Below are 23,890 nucleotides of genomic sequence, written 5' to 3'. Positions count from 1 at the left end.
TTAGTCCCTGTCCTCCAGTGCCACCTGGCCCAGGCTGACATTTTTGGTTTAAAGTGAAACTTCTTGAGAACTATTGGATGGATTGCCATTAAACTGTGGAGATATTAAAGATGTAGATATACATGGTACCCAGAGGATGAATCCCAATGAGTTGGTGATCCTCTGACTATTTATTATCAAGCATAACCAGCAGGTCAAACTTTTCATGTATCCAATCAAATATCTCAACCTCTACTTGATGAATTGGCCCAAAACTTCAATACAAACACTCATGGTTCCCAGATGATGTTTTGAAGTGCCACCATGAGGTTGACGTTCGTGTCTAGTGGTGGAATTGCCATTACATTTAATGCGTGCTCCCCAGAGGATGAACCCCACTGACTTTGGTAAAATCTGACTGGAAAAATCACCATGAGGTTGAAGTTGTGAATCATTTTGACTTGAATTTGAGTTGGAAGCCGTCTGTAATTCTGACATATACATGCTTTCGCAAGTGATTTCACACATGATTTCACTTAAAAAAAGAACAAGGCAGATTGTTTGAATTGAAAGTAAACGAATATAAATCAGCATTTGCTCCATGCACATTATTTATATTTCCCTGTTTACCTTATCTCTCATCACACCGTCTACTTCCCCCACCTCCACCCTTCACTGACACATTCCCTCCAGCTGCAGACCTCAGTACAGCCTGCAGGGGCTTGAGTGTATCTCAGGGCCCCAGAGTCTCAACTGTCAGGAGCTACTACTGACTAGTGGTGACTGCTGCTTCTGAGGGGCGGAGTGGAGCAGAGTAAACATTTCAGTCACCTATAAATCTACGGCCAGGAAAGGAGACGGCAACGACGCCCAGCTCCGTCACAATGACATGACATGAAGTTTATTTTGTTAAAGGAGGGGTTGTACCCACCAGCATGGGAACATGGCTACTACAATAGCAAGCCCAGACACTGGAAAGTAAGGAGTTAGTGTTCCATGACTCAAATTTACAATTGCAGATGTTCACATTTGTATTACAAATATTTAAATAAAATATTATAAAATCAAAGACAGAAGAAAGAGAAGAGGAGACAGAAGAAGAGATAACAGATCCCACACCTTTGTGAGTATTAGATTGATTAGATTGATTGATAGAGTGATTTTGTTAAGTACCTTGCTCATAAAATACATACAATTATGCTTATATTGATATTTGTTATGTGTATTTGCAAACATAGAGAGAAGTTATCTGTAGTGTATGCTGTTCTTGTTGTGATCCAGTGGGCGGTGCCTGCTCAGGCCTGTGAGAGCTGACCAATCAGAGCAGACAGGCATTTTCAAGAGCAAATTTTAAAGATACAAGCACTAAAACAGAGAGCTAACGCCAGAGTTACGCTGCATCATGAACTTGTTGTTCACATACTTGCCTTCATACTACACGTGTTACTGGAGGACACTACTAGATGGCACACCACAGAACTCAGCCCTCTATTGTTGTCCCTGCTGCTGAAGTTAGACCCCGGAGGATGGCGCTCAGCCTTGCTTCCAATCTGGCCCGGCGTCCACTTGGCCACTGTATTTTTTCAGTGATATTTGTTTTTCATTTATCTTTAAGTATTAGTCTATTTTGACCTATTTTGTTTTTATATGTTGGGTTTTTCTATGATGTAGTTGTGCGGTATTTTCAAATAAAAGCACCTGAAATTCAATAAACTTAAAAGTCATTGAAAAAATAAATATTAAGCTCACACTGAAGGAGTTTGACTGGGCTCGGCTTATCATAAACATATGAGATCACTGTATATTTAATTCATCAAATGTATATATGATATTCTTTGTTTTGACACATATACAGGGTGGAATGGTAAATGATGTCTGTCCTCTTTCCTTTTGTTTCCCCTCCTTTTGTATTTAATGTAATCAATGTCTTGTAATAATAATAAACTTTATTTATATTGCACTTTACCGATACAAATTGCTTTCCAAAATGAAATACAACCAGACAAGGCAGATAAAAATAAATAAAACAGGATAAATATCAATCTTTTGGGTTATGAAGAAAATACAAAGCTGAGGCTACATTTACCTTGGGTTTGAGTTAATGTGTTTCAGGGTGTCAAACAGAATAGGTATGTAAAGAAAAATCAGAAATCACAGCAGCAGACAGTGTCTCTATCCTACTTCCATTTGATCAACATTTTCAGAGAGTTTCATGCTTTAGATGCTCAGTTTTTCTCAGTAAAAATGACTCTCTTATCTTCTTGGCCTCCTAAAAGTTCATTTTGGCAAGATTAAATCCCTGCAGGCATGACATCACAGCCCCTCACAGCTGTCCCAGCTTTTGCCTGTTTTACACCATCTCCCAGCTTTATACCATTTAATACAACAAAAAGGGCCTGCGGGGAGTGACCTTCCTACTCTGCTTAAGTATCTAAATTAATTCTTGGCCTTCCCACTCTGACCCATAAAAAGAACAAAGAGTGTAAGTCATCAGCACGACAATAGCCTGATACAATCTCAAATGAAAGAGGCCACAGACGAAAGCAGCATCGGGTTTCCACTTCGTAAGCGGATGTGTTGTTCTCGACACAGCCAAGAGTCTAGTGTGTCACAACAGGCACACTTGAGTGACAAGACAATACTAAACCAAAACAACATTCGGCTAATTAAAATAGACACACAGACATGTTGAGTGGTTGGAAAGGCCCGACTTCCCCTCATCTCCTGCAGATACAGCTTGTAGATTTCTGCTGAGCTTGAGTCTGGATTCACCTCTTCCTTTCCAGCCATGAGAGTCTCACGGGTAAACAGCTGTGCAAGCTGTTTAAAGTAGCGACTGACGTAATTTTAATAAGATGTTTCCTAATATGCTTATTTTATTTCTCTTTTATTTCCTCTGACTCTCTGCTGAGTCTTGAGTGTATTGTAATTTCTCTGTTCCAGGACAGGGTCTCTTGTTATCCATGGGTTAGAAAGGGGGACTTTTACACATAAATGTCAGTATGCGTCATGGGAAGTAAAAACTGTGAAACAGCAGTTTGTGTTTTTATAGAGGGGGTCATGTGCGGGACTATTTTTTGGCCACGTGCAGTGATTTCCTCTTTGATGGTTGCCTGGCAACTTCACTGCAACATAAGCAGGAAGTTACTGCTCCTGTCTTACGTGTAATGGAGAGCCAAAGTCCCATGAGGCCTTATTTCAGAAAAAAACAAGACCATGCAGCCAGACTTACAGCTAATGTTTTAAATCACCTTTCTCAGTAAGATTTTGGTTAGCAACATTACAAAACCAGATGGTAAGTTAAGTACTGCCATTTCCATAAGTACTGTGGGAATACAGACACAAATAGCCTACATTTGTGTTTACATTAGCATTTGTCAGTGTTATTAGTATGGGTGCTATAGTGATATAAGTATATTAGTAGGCAAGTTATAAGTAATACAAGTTCATATTAGGTGTATTGGTATTAGCATCATCATTAATATTAATATTAAGCTAGTATTGGTAAAAGTAAGCTATATTAGCAATGTTAAATTAGCATTGGGGGCTAGTGTCGTAGTTTACCCACAGAAAAACACATTTTCTCCCTTAGCCTACCTGTAGTGGTATCTAACCATGCAAATAGGCCTACTAATTTTGGTTTATTAACATACCAGATATTTAATCCAAAAATAGGAGGTGAATGAAACTGTGTGTTTCTGTTGCTCACATCTCATAAAGGCTATTTAATTGGGAATACATTCCAGCAAAAAAGTCCTTTTGAAAATGATGCAATGTTTAATGTTATTGATTACTCTGAGCAATTACCCTAAACCTTAATTTCAATAATATTAATAACACACAATAAAAGCACTTGTGCCCCTATAGCCCCTGCAGCGGTGGCACACAATACAGCTACAGTACTTGTGCGCTGTATTATTGATAGTAAGATGTTAAGTACTTGAGTACAGTATATGAGTAGCCTAAATGTAAGTCGCACAACAGCAGGGAGCAACAGCCTGACATACCTCAGTGATCCTATAGTTAGCTTGTCTTTAGGGGCTCTATCTCACCAGTGATGGAGGGTAGATTAAGCGCTAATGCTCATTCTGTTATCACATCAGCTGTTTATGGTCTAAAGGAGGCATTTCCATTAATGGTCTACTTGGCTGCTGGTTCATGAACCTGCATGTGTCACTCAGGCTGACTCAGAGAGCTCACTGCCTGATGTTTGAGATTATACCTCCCCCTGGTGACTCTCACAGGGTGTGTAGAAGAAGAAGATATGATGTGAGAAACAATCAGGCCTTAAGGCAGGATAAAGCCTTCTTTTTTATATTCTATGTCTGATTCTTGAACCAAGATGTGAAAACAACATGAGGCAGTGTTTCCTGGAGCAGGGTTTCATGACGTCAGTCAGCAGCTATAAGCCAGGGTGACCTTGCTTGTCTGTTCATGGTCTGGGAAAATACAGATAAAGTTATGTGTTTCTCAAAATTAAATTAAGAGACCATGAAAGACAGAGTCGACTACACTGCTGCTGACTGTGTGTGACAGAATTTATGAGACTTGGAAATGCGGTTTAACCCTAAACCAACACAAAAACATAGTTGTGACTAAAGTTTGTGTTGCTCAGCCTTTAAGTCAAATTAATTATTTTCAAGTATTTTGTGAGTAAGAGAAAACCAGTGCCTATTAGTTAACATCAGGGCTTCGGAGTGGTGTGTTAGTTTAGTTTCTTTTTTGTTTCTATAAATGCGTATACTATTAGGTCAGACGACTGAATTGTTTGAATCTGTTTTTATTTATGTTCCACACAGCGTCCCAACTTTTTGGAAAAAAGCTGAATATTGGATCCAATAATTGACCAAGCCGCCCCCTTATATACACAAGGTTGGGGGGTTACTTTAAAAATGTACTCCGATTCAGTTACTTATTACCAGTGTTGTAAAAAGTACCCAAAAGTCATACTTGACTTGAGTAAAAGTAAAGATATCATGTTAAAATATTACATTGGTAAAAGTGAAAGTCACCCACACGAATAGTAATTGAGTAAAAGTCTTAAAGTATTGGATTTGACATGTACTGAAGTATCAGAAGTAATTTTCTGACTATAACTATCAAATGTATGTAGTGTAGTCATTTATCTGATATTCAGCATTTTTCTGATTATCAGAATCAGTGTTTTTTATATGATTGCAGATAAAATTACAAACTATTTAAAAAATGTGCTGCTTCGGCTCTGATGTAGTAATCTGCAAGGTAACTAGTAACTAAAGTTATCAAATAAATGTAGTACAGTAAAAAGTATAATATTGTATAATATATAAGTTGAATAGAAGTATAAAGTAACATAAAAGTACATCAAAGTTGTACTTAAGTACAGTTCTTGAGTAAATGTACTTAGTTACATTCCATCATTGCTAATTACCAGTTAAAAAATGTATACAGTAACATAACCCAAGTATCACAATGAACAACTCAATCAGAGTAATTTAACTTGATTACTTTCTGTTACTTTTGGATTACCTCAATACAAAACAAAGACAGGAGAAAAAATAAATATCATAAAATGACTTTTATTTAAACTTAATAATGAGTTGGTCTATTGTAAGAATACACACTTGTGTATCAAGACCAGAGCGATGTCGAGTGAGTGAAGTATATCATTCTATGTTTTTAAATTGTAATCTTGTTTGTAATCCGGATATAACGGAAGTTACTTTTTTTGTATCCTAATTACATAATCCTGTTATGTGTATTCTGTTACTCCCCAAGCCTAAGCATACAGTATATACATATATGAAAATATATGTATAATTTACTTTTACTTGCACTTTTGTTACTTAAGTATTTAATATCACATTCTTTAAGACTTTTACTCAAGCACTATTCGTATGGGTGATTTTCACTTTGACCAAAGTAATATTTCAACACAACATCTTTACTTTTACTCAAGTATGACTTTAGGATACTTTTTACAACACTGTAATCACCTCACTCAGTGGCTTGTGCTTGTATTTACCTTCCATTATATTTGCACCATACGCCTCTCATAAACTTTCCTGAGCTGCAGCCAGAGAGAAAAGCTGGAACTACAATAGTCAGTGTCATGAAGGAGTTATGGCCTCAGATTCCAACGTTAAGTTCTTCTTAGAAGATGTTCAAAGCTCTACGGCAACTATATCTATCCCTTACCATGAAGGCTTTTTTGGTCTGGAGCTCCCAACATGCCCTTTTATGGTCTTACCGATCCATTTAGACCCATAAAACTGTCAAGAAAACGCATAATGCTACTTTAGCGTCTTTAAGTTAGAATGGTGCGTTTTATTGCTTTTGCTTTTTTGCAGTAATTAAACACTTTTTGTCCATCCTCGCTCTTTTTTAGTGGAGAACGTACACATATCAGAAAATAAGAGCTGTGAAGTTTTACAGCAAGTTGAATAATGTCTCAAACAGTTGCTGATTTAGGACTGTTGAAGCGTCCCGGTCATGAGTCCCCCCAGGTGGCACTGTTTCTTCAAGACTTTAAGACAAACCTGCTCTGCTTAGAGAGGATCTAACAAACTATTTCTCATAGAAACCTTTCAAACAGCTCTAACAGTCCCAGCTGAGTCACATCATCCTTTTCGTGAGGTCAAACTACCTTTTGTCTCAACACTCTACCTTTACACCAGACACAGACTCAACATCTACTGAGATGAAGACGAAGATGAATCAGAAACACTGTCTTAGCCTGATTTGTCAACTTACTGATCAGTAATGTCTTTGTTTACAGCCAGCTTCTATCATTTTCTCTACTAATAGGTTATTTTATCACACTACTGCACAGAAATCTTGAAAAAAGAAAATGCTGCTTTTTGGCAACACAGGATCCTAAATTCTGTCGCCGTTACTCAGAAAATTTCCATCCCATCCAGGAACTGAGCAGAGAAATGTGTTCTTACTGCGGGAAGGATTAAGTTTAATCAAAGTAAAGAAAAAATTGTGGAAAGGAAGTAACTGCATCTCTTGAAACAAAGGAAATCTAATTAAATAGTTATGTTGGATCATAGATGCCATAGAGAATATCTTGTGTATCAAACCATTTAGTTTTCCATAAGTTTTAAGCTTTTTTCCTTCAGTCCCTTTCCTCTATTCTGGATTCACCTTGTATGAGTGCTTATTTCGGTTTTTGCAAGAAAAACACATCAAACCCGAGCGCGTTCTTGTATAATTTATATTGAAAACATGTTAAAAACATTAGTTTCCCTTTATAAAACAATAACAATTACCTGTGGTCAAAATTACAACAGTGTCCTGGCAATCAAATTCCCCCTGTCAATATCGCATGTAACTGGAGCGATGCACCTTTATACCGAGTGCATAATGGATTCAAAATTATGCTGAATATCAGGCGGGGATGAGCTGCTCTGAGCTCAGTTTGGCTGGTTGTCCATATGTGAGCCTGACTGGTACGACTGGATGTCCTCCCCGATAAACTCCGTCACTGTGGAGGGAGAAGAGAAGATCTCAGTCCTGTTTATCACCCCATCCACCTCAGATACTCAGTGTCAGTGGTGCAGTCTGTTCATATTTATATATCATCCTGATTAATTATTTTTATTTACATAGAAAGAAGCAGGATTTGCAGCACCTGAATAACGTGTCTCCTCCTCCAAATTTATTTGCTACGATACAAATAATAAAGCAAACATTTCATAGTAGAATCAGAAACAAAGTGCAATGATGCTTCTTTGGCCTTTGTTCATTTTTCACTGCTTTGTTGCTGAAAAGTTTTGCATAATCAGTTGGCTCCCATCGCAAATCTTCATCACTGAGCAAGTCAAGATCAGCAGATATATTGGCTGATATTAGCCTATCAATCTGTATCAGTAGGTATATCAAGACAGTTCAGTAAAGAAATGGCACAGAAATGCCAAAGATGCAGTGTCTCCATTACATCGCTTATCCACCAGAGAACACACTTCAACTGCTAATGTCTCACACATTATTGGTAAATGTGAAAAAAATACTATTGGCTGATATAATGTTATCAGATTCTTTTAAACTCAGTGTCAATGTTGGCATTGGCTGCAGAAAATCTAAATTAGTCTATTATTTTATACATTATTCTGATTTTGCCCTTTCGGGAAAAACAATTTATATTATTATTATTATTACATTACGTATTATTAACATAAGAGTTAAGGTTGCCAAATGGCTTTTCTAGTAGCTACAGATCATTGGTGACATTTATTAAGAGCATTAAGTTGGGATGTATCTGTCTTGATTAAAAGGACAGTTCACTCCAAAATCTAAAATGTGAACCTGTAGTGCTATTTGTGCTTTCTTATGTGATTAAGGTCGATGTCACTGGATCACCAATCATTTACTATAAACAATTAGTTAATCTGATCAACAGATGCTACACATTTGCACTAAATAAGATAAAGATAAACGTATAAACTCACCTTCTTCAAATGTGATGTGGTGCATTGAGGCAGAGCTGGTGAACTCCAGGGGGCAGTCCTGGATCTTGGCATCCCTCTCTCCCCCATGGTCTATCCCAAGCACCCTTCCCTGGGGGTCCCAGCCATCGTAGTGGGAGTAGGGTGCTGGGCACATGTCCTGATATTGGTTGGGGTTGGAGGGAGGGGATGGACACACCTCCTGAGGATAAGCAGAGTAGTGGGGGTAAGGAGAGGTGGGGATGGGAGGCAGAGGGGAGGTCGAGATGGGGCTACCGGCAGGAAATGGGCTGAGAGAGGAGGAGTGGGAGGGAGAGGGCGAGGAGGACAGGTAGGGTGAGTCCAGCCACGGGGAAGGGGAGGGGGAGGGAGGTTGTGGGCCGCGGGGGTACAGGGGAGGGAGGAGCTCGGTGAAGCCCAGCTCCAGGTTCTCAAAGCTGGGATGACGCTCGGACAGGGCTGCCCTGGACCCGCCGGGCTCCTCCACCACAGCGTCGGGTTTAGAGCAGTACTCCTCGTGGTAGCTCATAGTGGGGCAGGGAGGGGAGTAGGTGGAGGGGTAGGGGGGCAGGTGGAAGCCCAGGCCTCGATCATCCGCCACATGGAAGCCCCGGTCCATCCTGGGCTGAACCCCCACAGGACACACAGATCCCCCATCCAGAGGCAGCACAGAGGGCCGGGACAGCAGCGGGTCCTCCTCTTTGAACATAACTAAGAGGAGAAAAACAGGTTAACTGACCTGTGGAGGTAATATTTGTATTTATTCTATTCTGTTCCCTCCAAATAAAGAAGTATGTTTTATACTATGGCTGTGATTATTTTTTTTTATCATTTCAAAGTCGTACTGCATACAATACATTTTAGGAAGAGGGAAAAAGAAGAGAAAAATTACAGGAGAAAAAAACAAACATTCTTTTTAATCTTCTATATGTGAATTGAAAAAAAATACAAAACACTGAGGATATATTTTTAAAAAGGCAGATCTTAGTGATGAAACTAGAATAAAATCATGTACAAAAATAATCTAAATTAGTTTTTTCCCTTTCTTTCAAAGATAAAACTTCAGTATATTGTATTTCTCAGGGTTTATTGCTGTTGGTACAATGTTTTCAGTTGTAAATTGTGAAAGGAAATATATGTATGTTTTCATATATACAGTATATTAATATATCAATAAGTTGAATATTTTTCAACCCAATCGCCAGACTAAATGTTGGCAATATACACTTTTGCAAACCTCAGACCCTTTTCGTTATATTTGATTTTTAATGTTATGTTGTGACAACGATGTGCAGAACTAGCTTAGGGTTCAAACAAGATCATGTTTCAAACTGGTTGTGTTGCCACAAACATGGCTGGAAAATATCCTGATGTCTTATTAAAAATATCCAGCGGTTTTAGGCCTCCAAATGTTGAAATGCCATCTTGTGGTCTCTCGCCCACCATCACCATCCCCTCCTCCTCCTGACATGAAAGTCAGCTCATATACATGTAATCGGAACATGATACGACACGTATTGTAGAAATGTTGATGTGATAAAATGCACAAATATTAAATGTATCCAAGATAAAATCACTATATTTATTCTGGCAACTGAGTTGATATTTTTTGTCTTTGTAGTTTTTTGTTTTTGATCCTATTTGTGAAGAAAAAGCTCCAGTGAATCTCAGGGATGTTACTGAGACTGAACAGGACAGAGAGGAGAGAAACTCCAGGTGAATCAGGTGAGACTGCACACTCACTGGGGAGATACTTGAAGCAGTGAGTGCTGCTCCGTTTCCTCTTCCCATTGGAGACGTAAAGACTAACCGACACCGGCCGACTGATGGACAGGTCGCTGTAGGCGGGGACCCTCACACACAACAAACACTATCACAGAAAAGAGGTGTGGAGACAAGACGATGAATTACATTACAACTTGATCAGTGATGTAAAGTTCATGTTGTTCTGAATTGGTTTTGTAATGATTTTTAATCATATCATATTATTCAAACGCTAAATTACCTCATTGCTGTTGTCACGGTCGACATGAGCCTCCTCCTCCCACTGTAATTTACCATCTAAGAGATAAGATATAAGGTAAAATTAAGTGTGACCTAGATACACACACACACACACACACACACACACACACACACACAGTCAGTTTGATGAACATAATTTGCTCTTGCTGCAAAACTCGTGGGTCTTTACCTGTCCCTCTCTCCATGAAAAGGACTCTGGAGATTGGCAGGAAGTTAGAGCCGCTCAGCAGCAGCTCCTCCCCTCCCTCCACAGAGCAGGAGGTAAGACTGACAGACTCGATGACGGGCAGCTCCTGAGCCGAACGCTGGGCTGAAGAAGGAAGAGTCAGGCGAATTAGACTTCAAATGTGTTTTCTTATATAAAGTGTCAAAAAACGTCAGACTTTGGCGACCCCAAGTGGCGATGCATGCCACAAATCTGGCACATAGTAGCTTTAACAACCTCTTCGCAGATTAAGTGTCCATAAAACAAGCTACTCACAGCATTCGATGGGCAGGGAGGCAACCTGCAGAGCCAGGACTCGACCAGGCGGGGCCAAAGGGGGCGCTAGAGGGAGGTGGGTACGAAATACCAAACGGACACGTGTGTTCTTCCTTCCGACGTCTGTTTCTCCTTTCCTCAGCTCGATGTCTGAGTTCCTCAGCTTCAAAATCCCAGCACAGTCGATGCTACGACACAAAGAATTATTTTGGAAAACTTTAAATCGATCAAAAAAGGTGTTGATTAACCTGTTTGTACAACACCCTGTTTCACTTTTATACAGTTAAACTGTACTATCAGCAATTATAATGCTGGTTGTAGTAGGTGTTCAGTGCCTTACTTATTGGCATGTAGCAGTTGTTGTTTAGAAGTCACATTCTTCAACAGCCAGTAAACTTGAAACTGGAGTTTCGAGGCTGAATAACAAGCACAAATCAAAACTCTTGTAGAGGAAACGCTTCCCGTCTGTTCTACTCACAGTGCAGTCATGTTGTTCTCAGGGTTGAGGGGGATGTCCAGCAGTTTGGTCCCCGCCTGGACGCTCTCATGACTGGCAGTACCCACCATCTTCCCCGTCACCCTGAAAGAGAAGAACATGTTCAGACATGCATGCAGCACCCCACAATTCCTGAACATGATAGGATGGTATAGCTTAAGAACAAATTTGCCAGTTGATCCATGATTTAAGTCATTCATCAAGCAAAAAGTCTAAAATGTTCACGTTCCAGCTACTTAAATGTAAAGATCAATATTGTTGGATTTTGGACTTTGGACTGTTGGACGGAAGAAACAAGCACCTTGAGGTCCAAAACTTGTTTGGATATTTCTTTCTATTTTTTTACATTCTGGATTAAACAATTATCAACCAGACAATAGGGTAATATGGAATAAGCAAGGCCTACATGTGTTGCGTTATTTTAATGTTTTCTCTTGGGTTTTGTTTTGTTTTGTTTTGTTAAATTTGTGATTTAGTTTCATCCATATATACATTACTTTGTTTAGTTTTTTCCCCTGTTTATTCTGATTCTATACATAATTACAATGCACATATATGAACATTTTCAATCAAAACAATTAATTGATTAATTTATAATAAATCATTGGTATCCGTCCCTCTACATAAAGTCTTTAAATTAAATTAATAAAATTATTTATAGCAACATTGTTCTATTTCTGCTCCAATTACATCACTAAACTCTAGTGTGCAAAATTTAATGAATCACTTTTCAGTTTATGTGTATATCCATTCATGAAAAGAACAAACAAGAATGTGGTAAAGACATTATCTCAATTTCTAAAACACAAACAACTCATATGTTGCTAATGGGACAAAATATCCCATAGACGCCCAAAGACAGGGCAGAATAATGACATTAAACAGAATAATAACATGAAACAGTGTATACAGCACAGTAGTTACATGTCTCTGCTCTTAATGCACCTTGTCATCATCTTTCTGTTTCTTTATTGTGCAATTAACTTTCACACCTTCTACATTAAGCTGGTGTTCTTAGCCTGAAAAACTGGTGGAAGAAATTTCCTGGACCAACACGACAAGCAGCTGGTGGTTGGTTACGCAATGGTTAAAGCCACAGTGGTCAGATGATAAATAGACAGTATGCTGTGTGGCCTTGAATTTTAATGTTTGATAGAAGGACGCTTTGTAATAAGTTTGATTTTAAATAGAAGAGTACCTGTGTATCTGATAGAAAGGATGTGGCCGTATCGACCGGTCGTCAGCTGTTCCAACGAAGACCTGAAGGGAGAGCGGCTTCCTCTCGGTGTATCCACACAGCTGCACAGAGAGACACAGTGTGAGGGATGAAATCAAACTGTGAGGAGGCCAACGGCAGTGAGCCGCAACACGTATGCTCAGACTTTGTTCCAGTGTTATGAAAACAACATTTCTACTTCAGCTTAAATGGTGTTAAAATAATCTCATTCTAAAAGCATCTAGATTGTGAATAAACATTTCAGCAGCTGCCTAAATCTGCAGGTTTGTGTTTCACCTTGACGATAGGATGTCCTGTTGGTGCAGCTTTCACGGCTCCTCTGCTGCCCTCTGTCTCATAGTGGGCTCTGTGGTGTGGACGGGGCTGCACCTCGATACGCAGTTCGTACTGGTCAAACTGGGATGGCAGCGGCCAGTCGAGTGGCGGCAGGGCGTTGGACCTAAAGGTGTGTTATATCAGTGAGACATAGACAGTTATAGTTATAGTGGACACGGAGGGAGCACAACACATGCTGATGAATATGCATCTTTGTAGGCCAAATAATGAGATTCACATATGATTTACACATGACAGGTGCAAACCAGACTTGTAGCACACAGTTAATAAAAAGAAGGATGATTAAGTCATCTGGATAAATAAATAATTATTAATAAAATAAAATCCCATATTATAAACATTCAGGTTCATATTTTTATTTTCGGTGTCCACTAGAAAATGTTTACCTGCTTTAATGTTAAAAAAACACATGATTATGCACATACTGTCAATTGCTGCAGCACCTCTATTCACCCTCTGTCTGACACTCCTGTCTCTTTAAGGCTCCCCTCCTGAAAAGCCCAGTGTGCTCTGATTAGTCTGCTCTCACAGGCCTGAGCAGGCACCGCCTACCGGGTTTCTGCATCAGCTCTCAGTTAGTTACTTCACCTGTCACAGTTAGCTTCATACAAACTGCTAACAGTATTTACCACTCGTTTTTGCTTTAAGTCTTTTTAAGCGTTTTCGATCATTTCGATAGTCACCTCACTAGCTAAGTTAGCCAGTCAATTATCCTAGCTGGCTACTAAAATGTGGTAGGCTAACCCAGAAGTTAGCATCGCCCCGGTTCGCTGGACAAATAAACGTAAGGATGTTGATGTTTGATGTACTCAACAACCTCTGTAGTCTCATTTAGCCACTTGTTAACAACCAAACACGTAAGCACCTTATAATTAAATTGTGGGACATTTCATGATGTATTTATGTCATAGAACAAATGTGAAAACATCTCATTTTAACCCCAGACCTCATTTCAGGCATCTATCCGACCCACTGACTTTGAGGTGAGGGAACAGGAAGTGCAAAAATGCTAACTTATTGCTATGTTTTAGGATGAATTTCAGTGGCACTCTTTGAGTTTAATGCTCACCTTCGCTTTCAACAGCGTACATCAGTCACTTTAATTTTCTGTGTAAATAAGAGCCCTCACCATCTTAAATGATTCTATATGTAAAAAAAACCCTTATACATAAAGTATAATGAATATATAAATATATAAAGCAGGGCCTTCCTTTCTTTCATTGTGGTAGATTAAGTTGCCTGTTTAGGTTTTTAGATCCGGCGACACTGATGTTATCTTATATGCATATGCAGTGTATCCTTGCCTGAACAGAGGACTGTGGGCGCTGGCTCTGGTCCGACCCCAGGCGAGAGCAGGGGGCACAGAGAGGTAGTCCATGCCCTGTGAGGGGGGCTCTCTCCTGGGCTGCTGGGTCTCCGGCAGCAGGCAGGGGGTGCTGTGGCCTGGAGCCTGCTCCTGGTCCACCTCCCTGGTAGACAGCTGGAGAACAAAAACCACGGCTCAGTACTTTAGAGGGAAGCTATTTTTTTAACCCCTTGATATTTTAATCATCTTCACCTGTTCCAACGACGTCTTCCTGGTTTTCTGAGGGATGCTGAGCTCACAGCTGCTGGGCGGAGCTTGTGACAGAGTGATGGAGTCTCCACCCTCCAGGTTGCATCCCTGAAGATCCTCTGAGTAACTGCCCCTCCGGGAGTTACAGGGTGAGGCCAAGGGGGAGTTTCTACGCTTTTTACCCCCGGGGGAAGTCGGCCTCGAGGACGGCGAGAGCCCAAAGTTGATGGCGGCGTCATTCAGCTCCTCCTCCTCCACCAGCAGGGAGTCACAGCTGGAGGCGGGGCTCAGCCAGCCACGTGAGGAGGGGCTGGAGGCGGGGCTGGGGCTGAGGGAGCTGGGGCATCTGTCGCGGTAAGAAAAGGGGTCCAGCAGGGGGAGGTAGAGGCGCTCTCGGTCCCACCCACCACCGCTGCCCATGTCCCAGTAACTGGAAATGGTGGGTGTTGGGTCATCCTCAGGGGAGATGGTGGTTATCTGGATGCTGGGACACTCAACCACACGAGACTCTGAAACCTAAAGGGAAGAGGAGAGTAAGAAAGAGATACCTTTATTTTTCTCATACTTACTCTGCGTGAATAGACAGAAAGTGATGAATATTTTCATTTTGGAGTGTTTTTCTGCCAAAATAAGCTACGTGAAGACATCACCTTGGCCTCCAGGAAGCTGAGATGGAAATTTTTCAATGTTGTCTAACATAAAAGAAGAAATTAAAAATAAATTAAAAGAAACAAATGACTGCCACATGAAACTTACTTAGTTACAGACTCAGCACCATTAATTTTTAGCGGTCAAGACAAAACTTTTAGGGATACTGGATTTTTTTACTGACCTTTGAAGCAGTCATTTATCTCACTTGAAACTTTCTCTATAAACAAAATCTAACACAGTGAGCATTTAGTCGCCTTTATGTCTTGTGGCTAAATGTTGGCTGGAATCGACTCTAGTCTCCCACGAGCTCATGATGGATTGTCAAAGTTACGTTACTATTTCAGGTAATGCAGTTGTGAACAAGAACAATTTGAACACACAGTCACTTAATCACCCTCAATGTTTGCTTATAATTTTCCCTCTGGATTTTTTTTATTTAACATCAAGTAAAATAGTGTTTTAGCAGCTGGTTCTCACATCTCTTATATCACACTAAAAGCTCAATGCAACAACAAACAAAGAGATTTCCCTGCTTGTAACTGGAAAAAAAAAATCTAAGGTTCACTGTGATGGATTACTTTAAGTTTCAAGACTTTGTTAAAATCAAGTTGGTAAAGCTGAAATCTATCTAGAACTCTATAATTGGAAATTAAAAATGTCCGTACCATTGACTGTATAAAAATATCGCCCCCTAGAAGCTGTGCTTTATAGGTCATAAACCCTTCCAAGCAGGTGGGAAAAGGGCCAAACTAAAAACTTAAAGTACTAGTCACATAAATTCTTCCAAAAGATGGTTTCTGTCATTTTACTTTGTTCTTATCACGTCTTATATACTTCACTATATGACTTGTAAACAGGTTGTCTCACCTGTACAGAGCGAGCTGGCAGGCTTTCATAGGTGCCGCTGAATTCTCTGGAAGGGGCCCGCCGTGGGGGCGGGGAATGCATCCCAGCCCGCTGATTGGCCGAGGGTGGCGGACTTGGGATGCTAATTGAGTGTCCAGCATGATTGGCTGCCGTGTGATTATCTGTAACTGATAGAAAGAATCATCAGAGTGAATGTGTAGAATCGTGATTTAGAGAATGAAGTGGCAAACACCACAAGAGCAGACCATAGATTTATTACACTTGTATGTTCTTGTTACTTACTAAAAAATGCTGATAATCAAATGCTGCTAATAAAGAGTTTACAATATGTTCATATCCCTAATATACACCTTTACTCCCACATGGCAATCATTTATTTTCTGGCTTCTTTCTCTTGAAAAAATGCAACTTTTTGTTCTCATGTTCAAACACGTTGTCTTTTTATATCGCATGTTGTGGGTTTTAGGGTCTTGTGACCTCCCATTAATCTTTTCTCACAACCGCAAACTGACAGTTAGCTCTGAAAACCTGCGGTGCTTTTACATCTGGCATGAGAAAGACTCATTAGATGTCAATCATACTACTGTAAACACAATTTGTGGTAAGTACAGATTCATTTTTTATCATCAACATGCCTACTTCATTCATTGCACATCAATTTTCTTTATTTACAGCTCTGTAATTGTTGCCATACGGAAAATGCATGCAACTGGAACGTTTCCTCAGGAAGTGCACAGTATGTCTTCGAGGCATCTGCAGCAATTTATATATTTATATATATTTAAATGTAAAGAAGTAGTTTAACATTTTGGAAATATGCCTTTCCTTTTATTCACTTTCTTGCTGAGAGATAAAAATATTATGATCACTCTAGCATCTGTGTGGTAAGCAAAAGACAGGACGTGGTTAGCTTTTCATAGCATAGCTTAGCATAAAGAATGGAAACAGGGGGAAACAACTAGCCTGTCAAAAGGTAACAAAATCTGCACACTAGCATCTATAAAGCTGACTAATTAACACATTATTTCTTGTTTGTTCTACCCATACAAAAACCAAAGTGTAAAAATAACACGCTGTGGTTTTAGAGGTGATTATGTGCATGCTAGCTGTTTCCCCCTGTTTCCAGGCTTTAAACTAAACTGAACTAACTGACTGAGAGTGGTATCAATCTGAACATCTAACTCTCTATAAATATTTCCCAAAATGTCTAACTTTTCCTCCAAATTAAATAGATGTTTATTTAATTATAGATGAAAAGATTGTTACTGCTCTCACATCTGTATGGTAAGTTAAAGTCAGGCTGTGGTTAGCTTAGCTCAGCTTAGCATAAATAATGGAAACCAGGGAAAACAGCTAGCCTGGTTCTGTCAAAAGGTAACAAAATACTTGTAATAGCACCTCTTAAGCTTATTAATTAACACATTATTTCTTGTTTGTTTAACCCTTTAAAGAAACCTCAGTGTAAAAATCACATGTTGTGGTTTTAGAGGGGGTTCTGTGCAAGCTAGCTGTTTCCCTCTGTTTCAAGTCTTTATGCTAAGCTAAGCTAATTGGCTTGTGACATGAGAGTTGTATCAATCTGAACATCTACCTCTCTACAAGAAAGTGAATAAATATTTCCCAAAATGTCAAACTATTCCTACGTTTATATTGAATGATATAAATACAAGAGTAGCAGTCTTTATATTGTGATTTATTTAACCTCAGATGGATGAAGATATTTTTATTCTAAGGCAAAACAGCACAGAATGTGTTGGTAAATTATTTTAAAAATGGTAAATTTCTTTAAAAGTGGCTATTTACTTGTAAATTATAGGTTTTAAACAACATGACATAATAGGATTTGGTTTTATATTCCATAAGCTCACAGTCATATGGCAACAATTTACTAAACAGCCATTTTAAACTCTACTTTGAGCGGGAAGAAGTATCTCAATACATTTTTTCCGTGTATTATAGTCACAAATAGTGCAGTAAAGGATGAAGTGGGAGTTGTAACCGAATCATGAAGCTTACTTTTGAATCACTAATCCAATTCTTTCACTTCCAAGAAAGATAACTCTGCTGCTTATCTTGACACTGATTTTCTTCATCAAATTTTAGGAAACAAAACTTTTTGAACTTTGCCAAACAATTATCCGAATGAGGACACGACCCCTCAAGGCCACAGTCCTCACCACAAAATTTCCCCAGCGTGGTGTGGTCGGCCTCCACGTGGAGCCAAACAGTAGTTACTCTGTAATGAGCGAGACTCCAACTGATCACTGCTTCTGCTGCAGCGGTGGCCCATACACGCAATTTTTGGGCAAAGCGGACACACAACAGCAACTGCCAACAAATTAAGACTTGGGGTAAAAAAAAAATCTCTTCAAATGTTTCCTGGCAACAAAAAATATTTCCAAGTGATTAAAGCTGCAGTGCTGAGGCAACTCTTCTGCTGGTGGATTTTTCACATGAAACAATGATTTAGATGTTGGTGAACAGACCAGCGGAGAGTTTATGAGCCAGGAAACGTACCTAACACTTATTGAACACAATAAAACTAATTTCATCTAACATACTGCGATATTTTATTCTGTGTCCTGAGTTGAACCTCTCACAAAAAGCGTTGCTTACATCAGGTTCACCAGATGAACAGGAAAGCAAAGCAAAAACTACATATTTTTGTTAAACTGAACACAAATGTTTACTGTAGTTTTCTAGATCCCTGTCCAGCTGTTGCTTTTTTTCCTTTTAACCTCTTTAGGCCACTTCTAACTTGTTAGGAAACAATAATTTGTTTGTGTTCAGCCCAGCAGAAGAGTTTATTGCTATCATAATTTACCTGACAGTTACTGTACACAATCAGTTTTTCTTTTGGGAAGCCTCCTCTAAAGTTTGACTGATAAAAAATAATATTTATATACTGACCAGTTCTGGACAAACTAAATCCCTTGCTAAGTTTGTGTGTGAAGTTCTTTGTAGCTACTAGCTCGTTTTAAACTAGTGACTTAGTTTTTTTTCATTCAGTGTCTTATATATGTTCCTTTACATGTAAAAGTTCTTGAAAGTTAGAAAGATCAAAGTCCGCACCAACAGGCGCTCCTCTCTTCCACAGAGAAAACTGCTCCTGAAAAGCCTCGTCAGTAGTCCCCCCTTTAATTCTGTGACTTTGTGACATCACACTATGTCACCGTGTCACACACTTAAGTATTTAAACCAAGTGGCTAGTTTGGCACATAAAAATGGATTTAATGTAGCTGCTCTGTTGCTGTTTGCAGTGCTGGGTCAGGCGTGTGAAAGCTGACCAATCAGAGCAGACTGGTTGTTCAGGAGGCGGGCCTTAAAGTGACAGGAGCTAAATAGAGCGCTTCAGACATAGGGGAAATACAGTGCTACAGCACTGGACAATATGAGAAAACCGATGCGTTTTTTGAGCACTAAAGCGTGTAAACCTATTCTAGTAGTGACCCAAAATAAAATTATAAACCTGAAAATGAGCAAAATATGTCTCCTTAAAGGAATGTCTTATAGGAAAGACTTCAGCTTTGTTCAATCAAAAGCAATCAACTTTGGAACAGGAAGCTACTGTAGCATCCTTAGCTGTAATACATCTTCAAAAATAACATTTTAAGGAGGCCAAATTATATTTTAAACCTTACTGCCAGTCATTTGTAAATGTGGGTATAACTTAGTTATGAATATATTAAGGCCTATGTAGAAATCTGTGTGTTAAGATTGAGTAGGAAACATTAATTAAGCTAATCTAACAGCAGTATTTGCTCTTTCAGTCCATATTGTTAACAAAACATTAGCATTTTGAAGAGGTTGTAACATGAAACTGGCAAATTGTGAGATGATAAACAGGACAGGGGGGCAAAAAGGTAAAACTATGTCCATTTTACCAGATTTTCCTCCAACTGCTATATTTTTCTTAGAAAGAAAATAGTTAGCTTTACCTCTTCAGGACTTTGTTTGTGTCTCGAGGAATTTATTACAGCTACCAAGATTTACCTGACAGTTATTAAACAGTTTTTTGGGAAACCTCCTCTTGAGGCTAACAAGTTTAATCTGCTGTAATACTTCATTTTGTGTCCTAAGTTAAACCTCTCATAAGGAGTGAGAATTAAGCCTAGATATATAAGATATATAAATATATATAGCTTTCATGCCTACAACACATAACTATGTTTTATGTCGTGAGTTGAACCTCAACAAATAAATTATTTTAAGATCATTGTTTCCTCTTTTCTCTAATAGTTGCTTTTTCATGTGAATTACGGAATAACTTCACTAAAGCCAAGACTGACTTCATATATAAGCTGATCGTGTATCAGAAATGCCTCCAATTCTCGATGCAAGATCAGGTATCAGCAAGTTCGTGAGTCTATGCATCGATCCGATACCACATGAACCTGCTACTTCCCAGCAGCCTCCTGTCCACCTGTCTGCAACACAAAGGGATAGTTTGGGTCTTTTGATGTGAGATTGTATGGTGTAGTTATCCCTAGTCAGTGTATTACCTGCAGTAGATGACCGTCAGCTCTCCCCTTGTGTGGAGAAGCAGTGCACAGCACCGGCAGGTAGCAGGGCATTGTACTGCTGAGACCGTACCAGTAGCAAGACGTATTTTAGCCAAGTTTTTAAAAAAAAAATTTTCTGTTAAACAGCTTTTTCCCATGGCACTACATTCCCTCAATCGTACTACATCAGTATTCCTACGCACAGGTGGAACATAGTGCAAAGGCTTTTTAACGGAAACGTAAAGTGCCAAAAATCTTCAAAACATAGTGAACACTTAAGCAGATAAACATATTTCAGGTGGCTAAAATACGTCTTGCTGTCGGTGTCGGTAATATACTGACTAGGACTAAGTATCTCATACAACCCCACATCTAAAGACCCAAACTATCACTTTAACTGATTTCTTTTACAGCATTAGCAAAAAAAAAGACTTGTGTAACTTCAAGCATGTCCACAACATAACATCCATACAGGTAAGTAGTAAACAACTGCTAAAAATAAATGATATCATGAATATTTCTTGATGTATTCGTTCAGGTATGGTAATGGTATAGGGAAGGAGAAACTGGTGTGGGAACATCTCTGATACAGACTTTAAAGGCGCTATTTGTAAGAAAAGTTGATTTTTGAGTCTCATTCCCTACTCGTCAAATACTGGCGAAACCAAGAGCATCATTATTTGACGAGTTGGGAAAGAGACTCAAAAATCAACTTTTCTTACAAGTAGTACCTTTAAATTTGGGTAAAACAGAGTACTGATATTTGATCTGGTGCTCTATCTCTACAGATGAACTGAAAGTGGGATCAGTACTGCTCTACATTTAACCTCTCCAGAATCTAGAAGTTGTTCAAATTGCTTAAATTAAAGTATGTCACTGTTTGGTTGAAGTGGTCACAACTGACAGACGGATTGAACCAGTAACACAACTCCCCTAAACTTTTTTTAGAAAAGTTCAAAATTTGTATTCCTCCTTTTTAGGCTGGCTTGGCCTAAAAAGTTTTGTCCCACTGTTTGCATGTTATATCAAGAGATGTGGAGGGCTGAAGGAAAACACTCTGAAAAGTAAAACTACATCACCTACAGTGAAGAATCGCTCTGCTGTTTCTCCTGCAGTTACTTTCATGCCTTGGGTGTGGTAATACAACTGTATGCCAGTGTGGGCGGGAAACAAATGAGCGAGTGGATGTGAGGATATGAGGTGTGTGTGTGTGTGTGTGTGTGTGTGTGTGTGTGTGTGTGTGTGTGTCTGTGTCTGTGTGTGTTTGTATGTGAAGAACTAAGGAGATGAAGGTTGAGTGAGTGAGAGAGGGAGGGAGGTGTGTGTGTGTGTGTGTGTGTGTGTGTGTGTGTGTGTGTGTGTGTGTTCAGTACACAAAGGTTGAGGTTCCTTCCCAGATGGCAGCTGTTAACTCTACTCACACGCACAGCTGATTGGAAACACATTGAGTCTGGGGCTGCACGCACACATGCACAAACACACAAATGCACACACGCAAAACTGGAACACACTGAAATATGCACACGTGCACACAAAACAAACACACAATAACAACATACTCAGGCTCGCATGCTTACAGATGGAGGCACGCACGCACATCACATGCAAGATCAAACACACACACACACACACACACACACACACACACACACACGCATTCACATAAGCACAGCATGCAGATGAAAGCTCGCATTATGGCACATGCAACTGCAGCTACGCGCACGCACGCAGGCGCACGCGCACTGAAGTTCCCATGCATTAGGCAGCCTCACTGTCAGGCCGCTCAGACTTCCTCTATCTACTGCGTCCCTTCACTCAAACCATCCAATAAATGAGTCTAACCCAGACTGCTGCTGTTGGAGGGGTCGAGATTCAGCAGGGCGACCTCACTTTCGTCCCCGGGAACGGAGCTCTCCGGCTCGGCTGTGCGCACCGGGGATGGTCCCTGGCTCTGCCGCGGCGGGTCCTCCTCAAAAACCAACTTGAACTCGAACTCGCCCTCCTCCCAGCCCGAGCCCGGCGCGGCCCCCATCGCCCTCCGACAGCAAGGACAGGATACAGATAGAGTGATACAATCTTATCTCCCTGCGTCGGATTCGGCGAGTTCAACGTGCTCGAAAGTTTCCCAAAACTCGACTTTTCTCCTATGTGCGCGTCATTGCGCAAATATCCCTCCTCCTGGAAGGTTTAGATGAAACTTAAGCAACTTTTCCACGCTGTTTCCACACGATGAGGGCAGCTTCTCGCTCGGATATTTGCAACTTTTTCAGCCTTCATGCCTTGCCTTCCAAATCAAATCTTCTTCCAGGATGCCTCAAAGTCTTTTCCGACACATATCTCCCAGATAAAGTCGCGTCTTTCATTCTCGCTCTATCGCCATCCCCATAGCTCCTTCATCTTCCCTGGTGGAGACAGAGAGAGGAAAAAAAAAGTTTATCAAATATTTTTGTCGTCCTTTACCCTTAATTGCCTTTGGGTGGGTTCCTCAGCTCCAGTTGGTCCGTTGCTCATTCCCCATAGGACCTCATGCCTGTCAGTCATGAATCCCCCCTGCCCAGCCTCCCTGCTCTCCCCCCTCCTCACTCACTCTGGAGGTTTCTCTTTTAGTCACTTCACATTTACTTTAACACACATTTTGATCCCTGCACATATGGCTTTTCATCACAGCTTACATCTTATTTTGCGTCATCCGCACATCTGAGTTTTATCTCCACTTCATCTTCACCATCGAAAACTTTTCTTCACACATTTAAGTCAACAGTATGATTATTATTCCAATCATGAGCAGGATCATGGCAAGCTCTCCAAAACCTGCCATTGTAGGCCGGCTGCACGGCCACCAGGGCTGTGATGTTAGTGATGTCAGTTAGTGAACATAAGAGGGCTTATTTCCTGTGGCGATGAACATGACAGCCCCCCTTTTTTGGCTGTCACTCTCCCCTCTCCTCCCCCTTTCCTCTTCTTTTTTTTTTCCCTTTTTACCCCACTCCTCCTTCCTCCTTCCTCCTCGTCCCTCCTCCTCTTCAGTCCCCCCTCCCTCCCCTTCCTCTCCACCAAAGATCTGTTTCTCATTATCCTCTGTAGTCTGCTCTCTGTCTGAGTCAGGAGACGAAAAACTTAAATAAACACACTCTCTCTGGCTCTCTCCGCCTCGGTCCAGCTCCTTATCCTTCCCCCCTCTCCCTCTCTCTTTCTGTCTCTCCCCTCTGTCCTCCTTCCTTGCCCTCCTCTGATTCTCACAATCATTAGGCGTACGTTGTACTGTCATGTAACTGGGGGCTTGTTTCACTCTCCCTGTCATCCTCTTGGGGTTGTGTGGGCAGGCCTTGGAT

The 23,890-nt window shown here is 40.2% G+C and overlaps 1 protein-coding gene across 2 annotated transcripts; it reads right to left on the bottom strand.

The window, feature by feature from the left end:
* Nucleotides 1–7,135: 7,135 nt before the first annotated feature.
* On the bottom strand, nt 7,136–22,955 carry nfatc4 (nuclear factor of activated T cells 4). 2 transcript variants are annotated; one of them, XM_084368280.1, is made up of 14 exons: nt 22,401–22,955; nt 16,057–16,223; nt 15,189–15,230; nt 14,542–15,054; nt 14,288–14,463; nt 12,924–13,086; nt 12,609–12,709; nt 11,393–11,494; nt 10,915–11,102; nt 10,603–10,743; nt 10,414–10,469; nt 10,152–10,278; nt 8,412–9,119; nt 7,136–7,447 (listed from the first exon to the last, which is right to left on the bottom strand). In XM_084368280.1, exons 1-14 carry the CDS (start codon nt 22,588–22,590, stop codon nt 7,377–7,379), a joined length of 2,745 nt encoding a protein of 914 aa, XP_084224406.1. In that variant the 5' UTR covers nt 22,591–22,955; the 3' UTR covers nt 7,136–7,376. The 2 variants fall into 2 exon arrangements, with proteins under 2 accessions (XP_084224406.1, XP_084224407.1); XM_084368281.1 differs by lacking the exon at nt 15,189–15,230 and having other exon boundaries at nt 7,137–7,447.
* Nucleotides 22,956–23,890: the final 935 nt, after the last annotated feature.

This window comes from Pagrus pagrus, assembly GCF_965226575.1.
Source record: "Pagrus pagrus genome assembly, chromosome: 12".
Classification (NCBI taxonomy): Eukaryota; Metazoa; Chordata; class Actinopteri; order Spariformes; family Sparidae; genus Pagrus; species Pagrus pagrus.
Note: the sequence above shows the minus strand (reverse complement) of the source record. Positions and strands in the feature narration are given on the sequence as shown.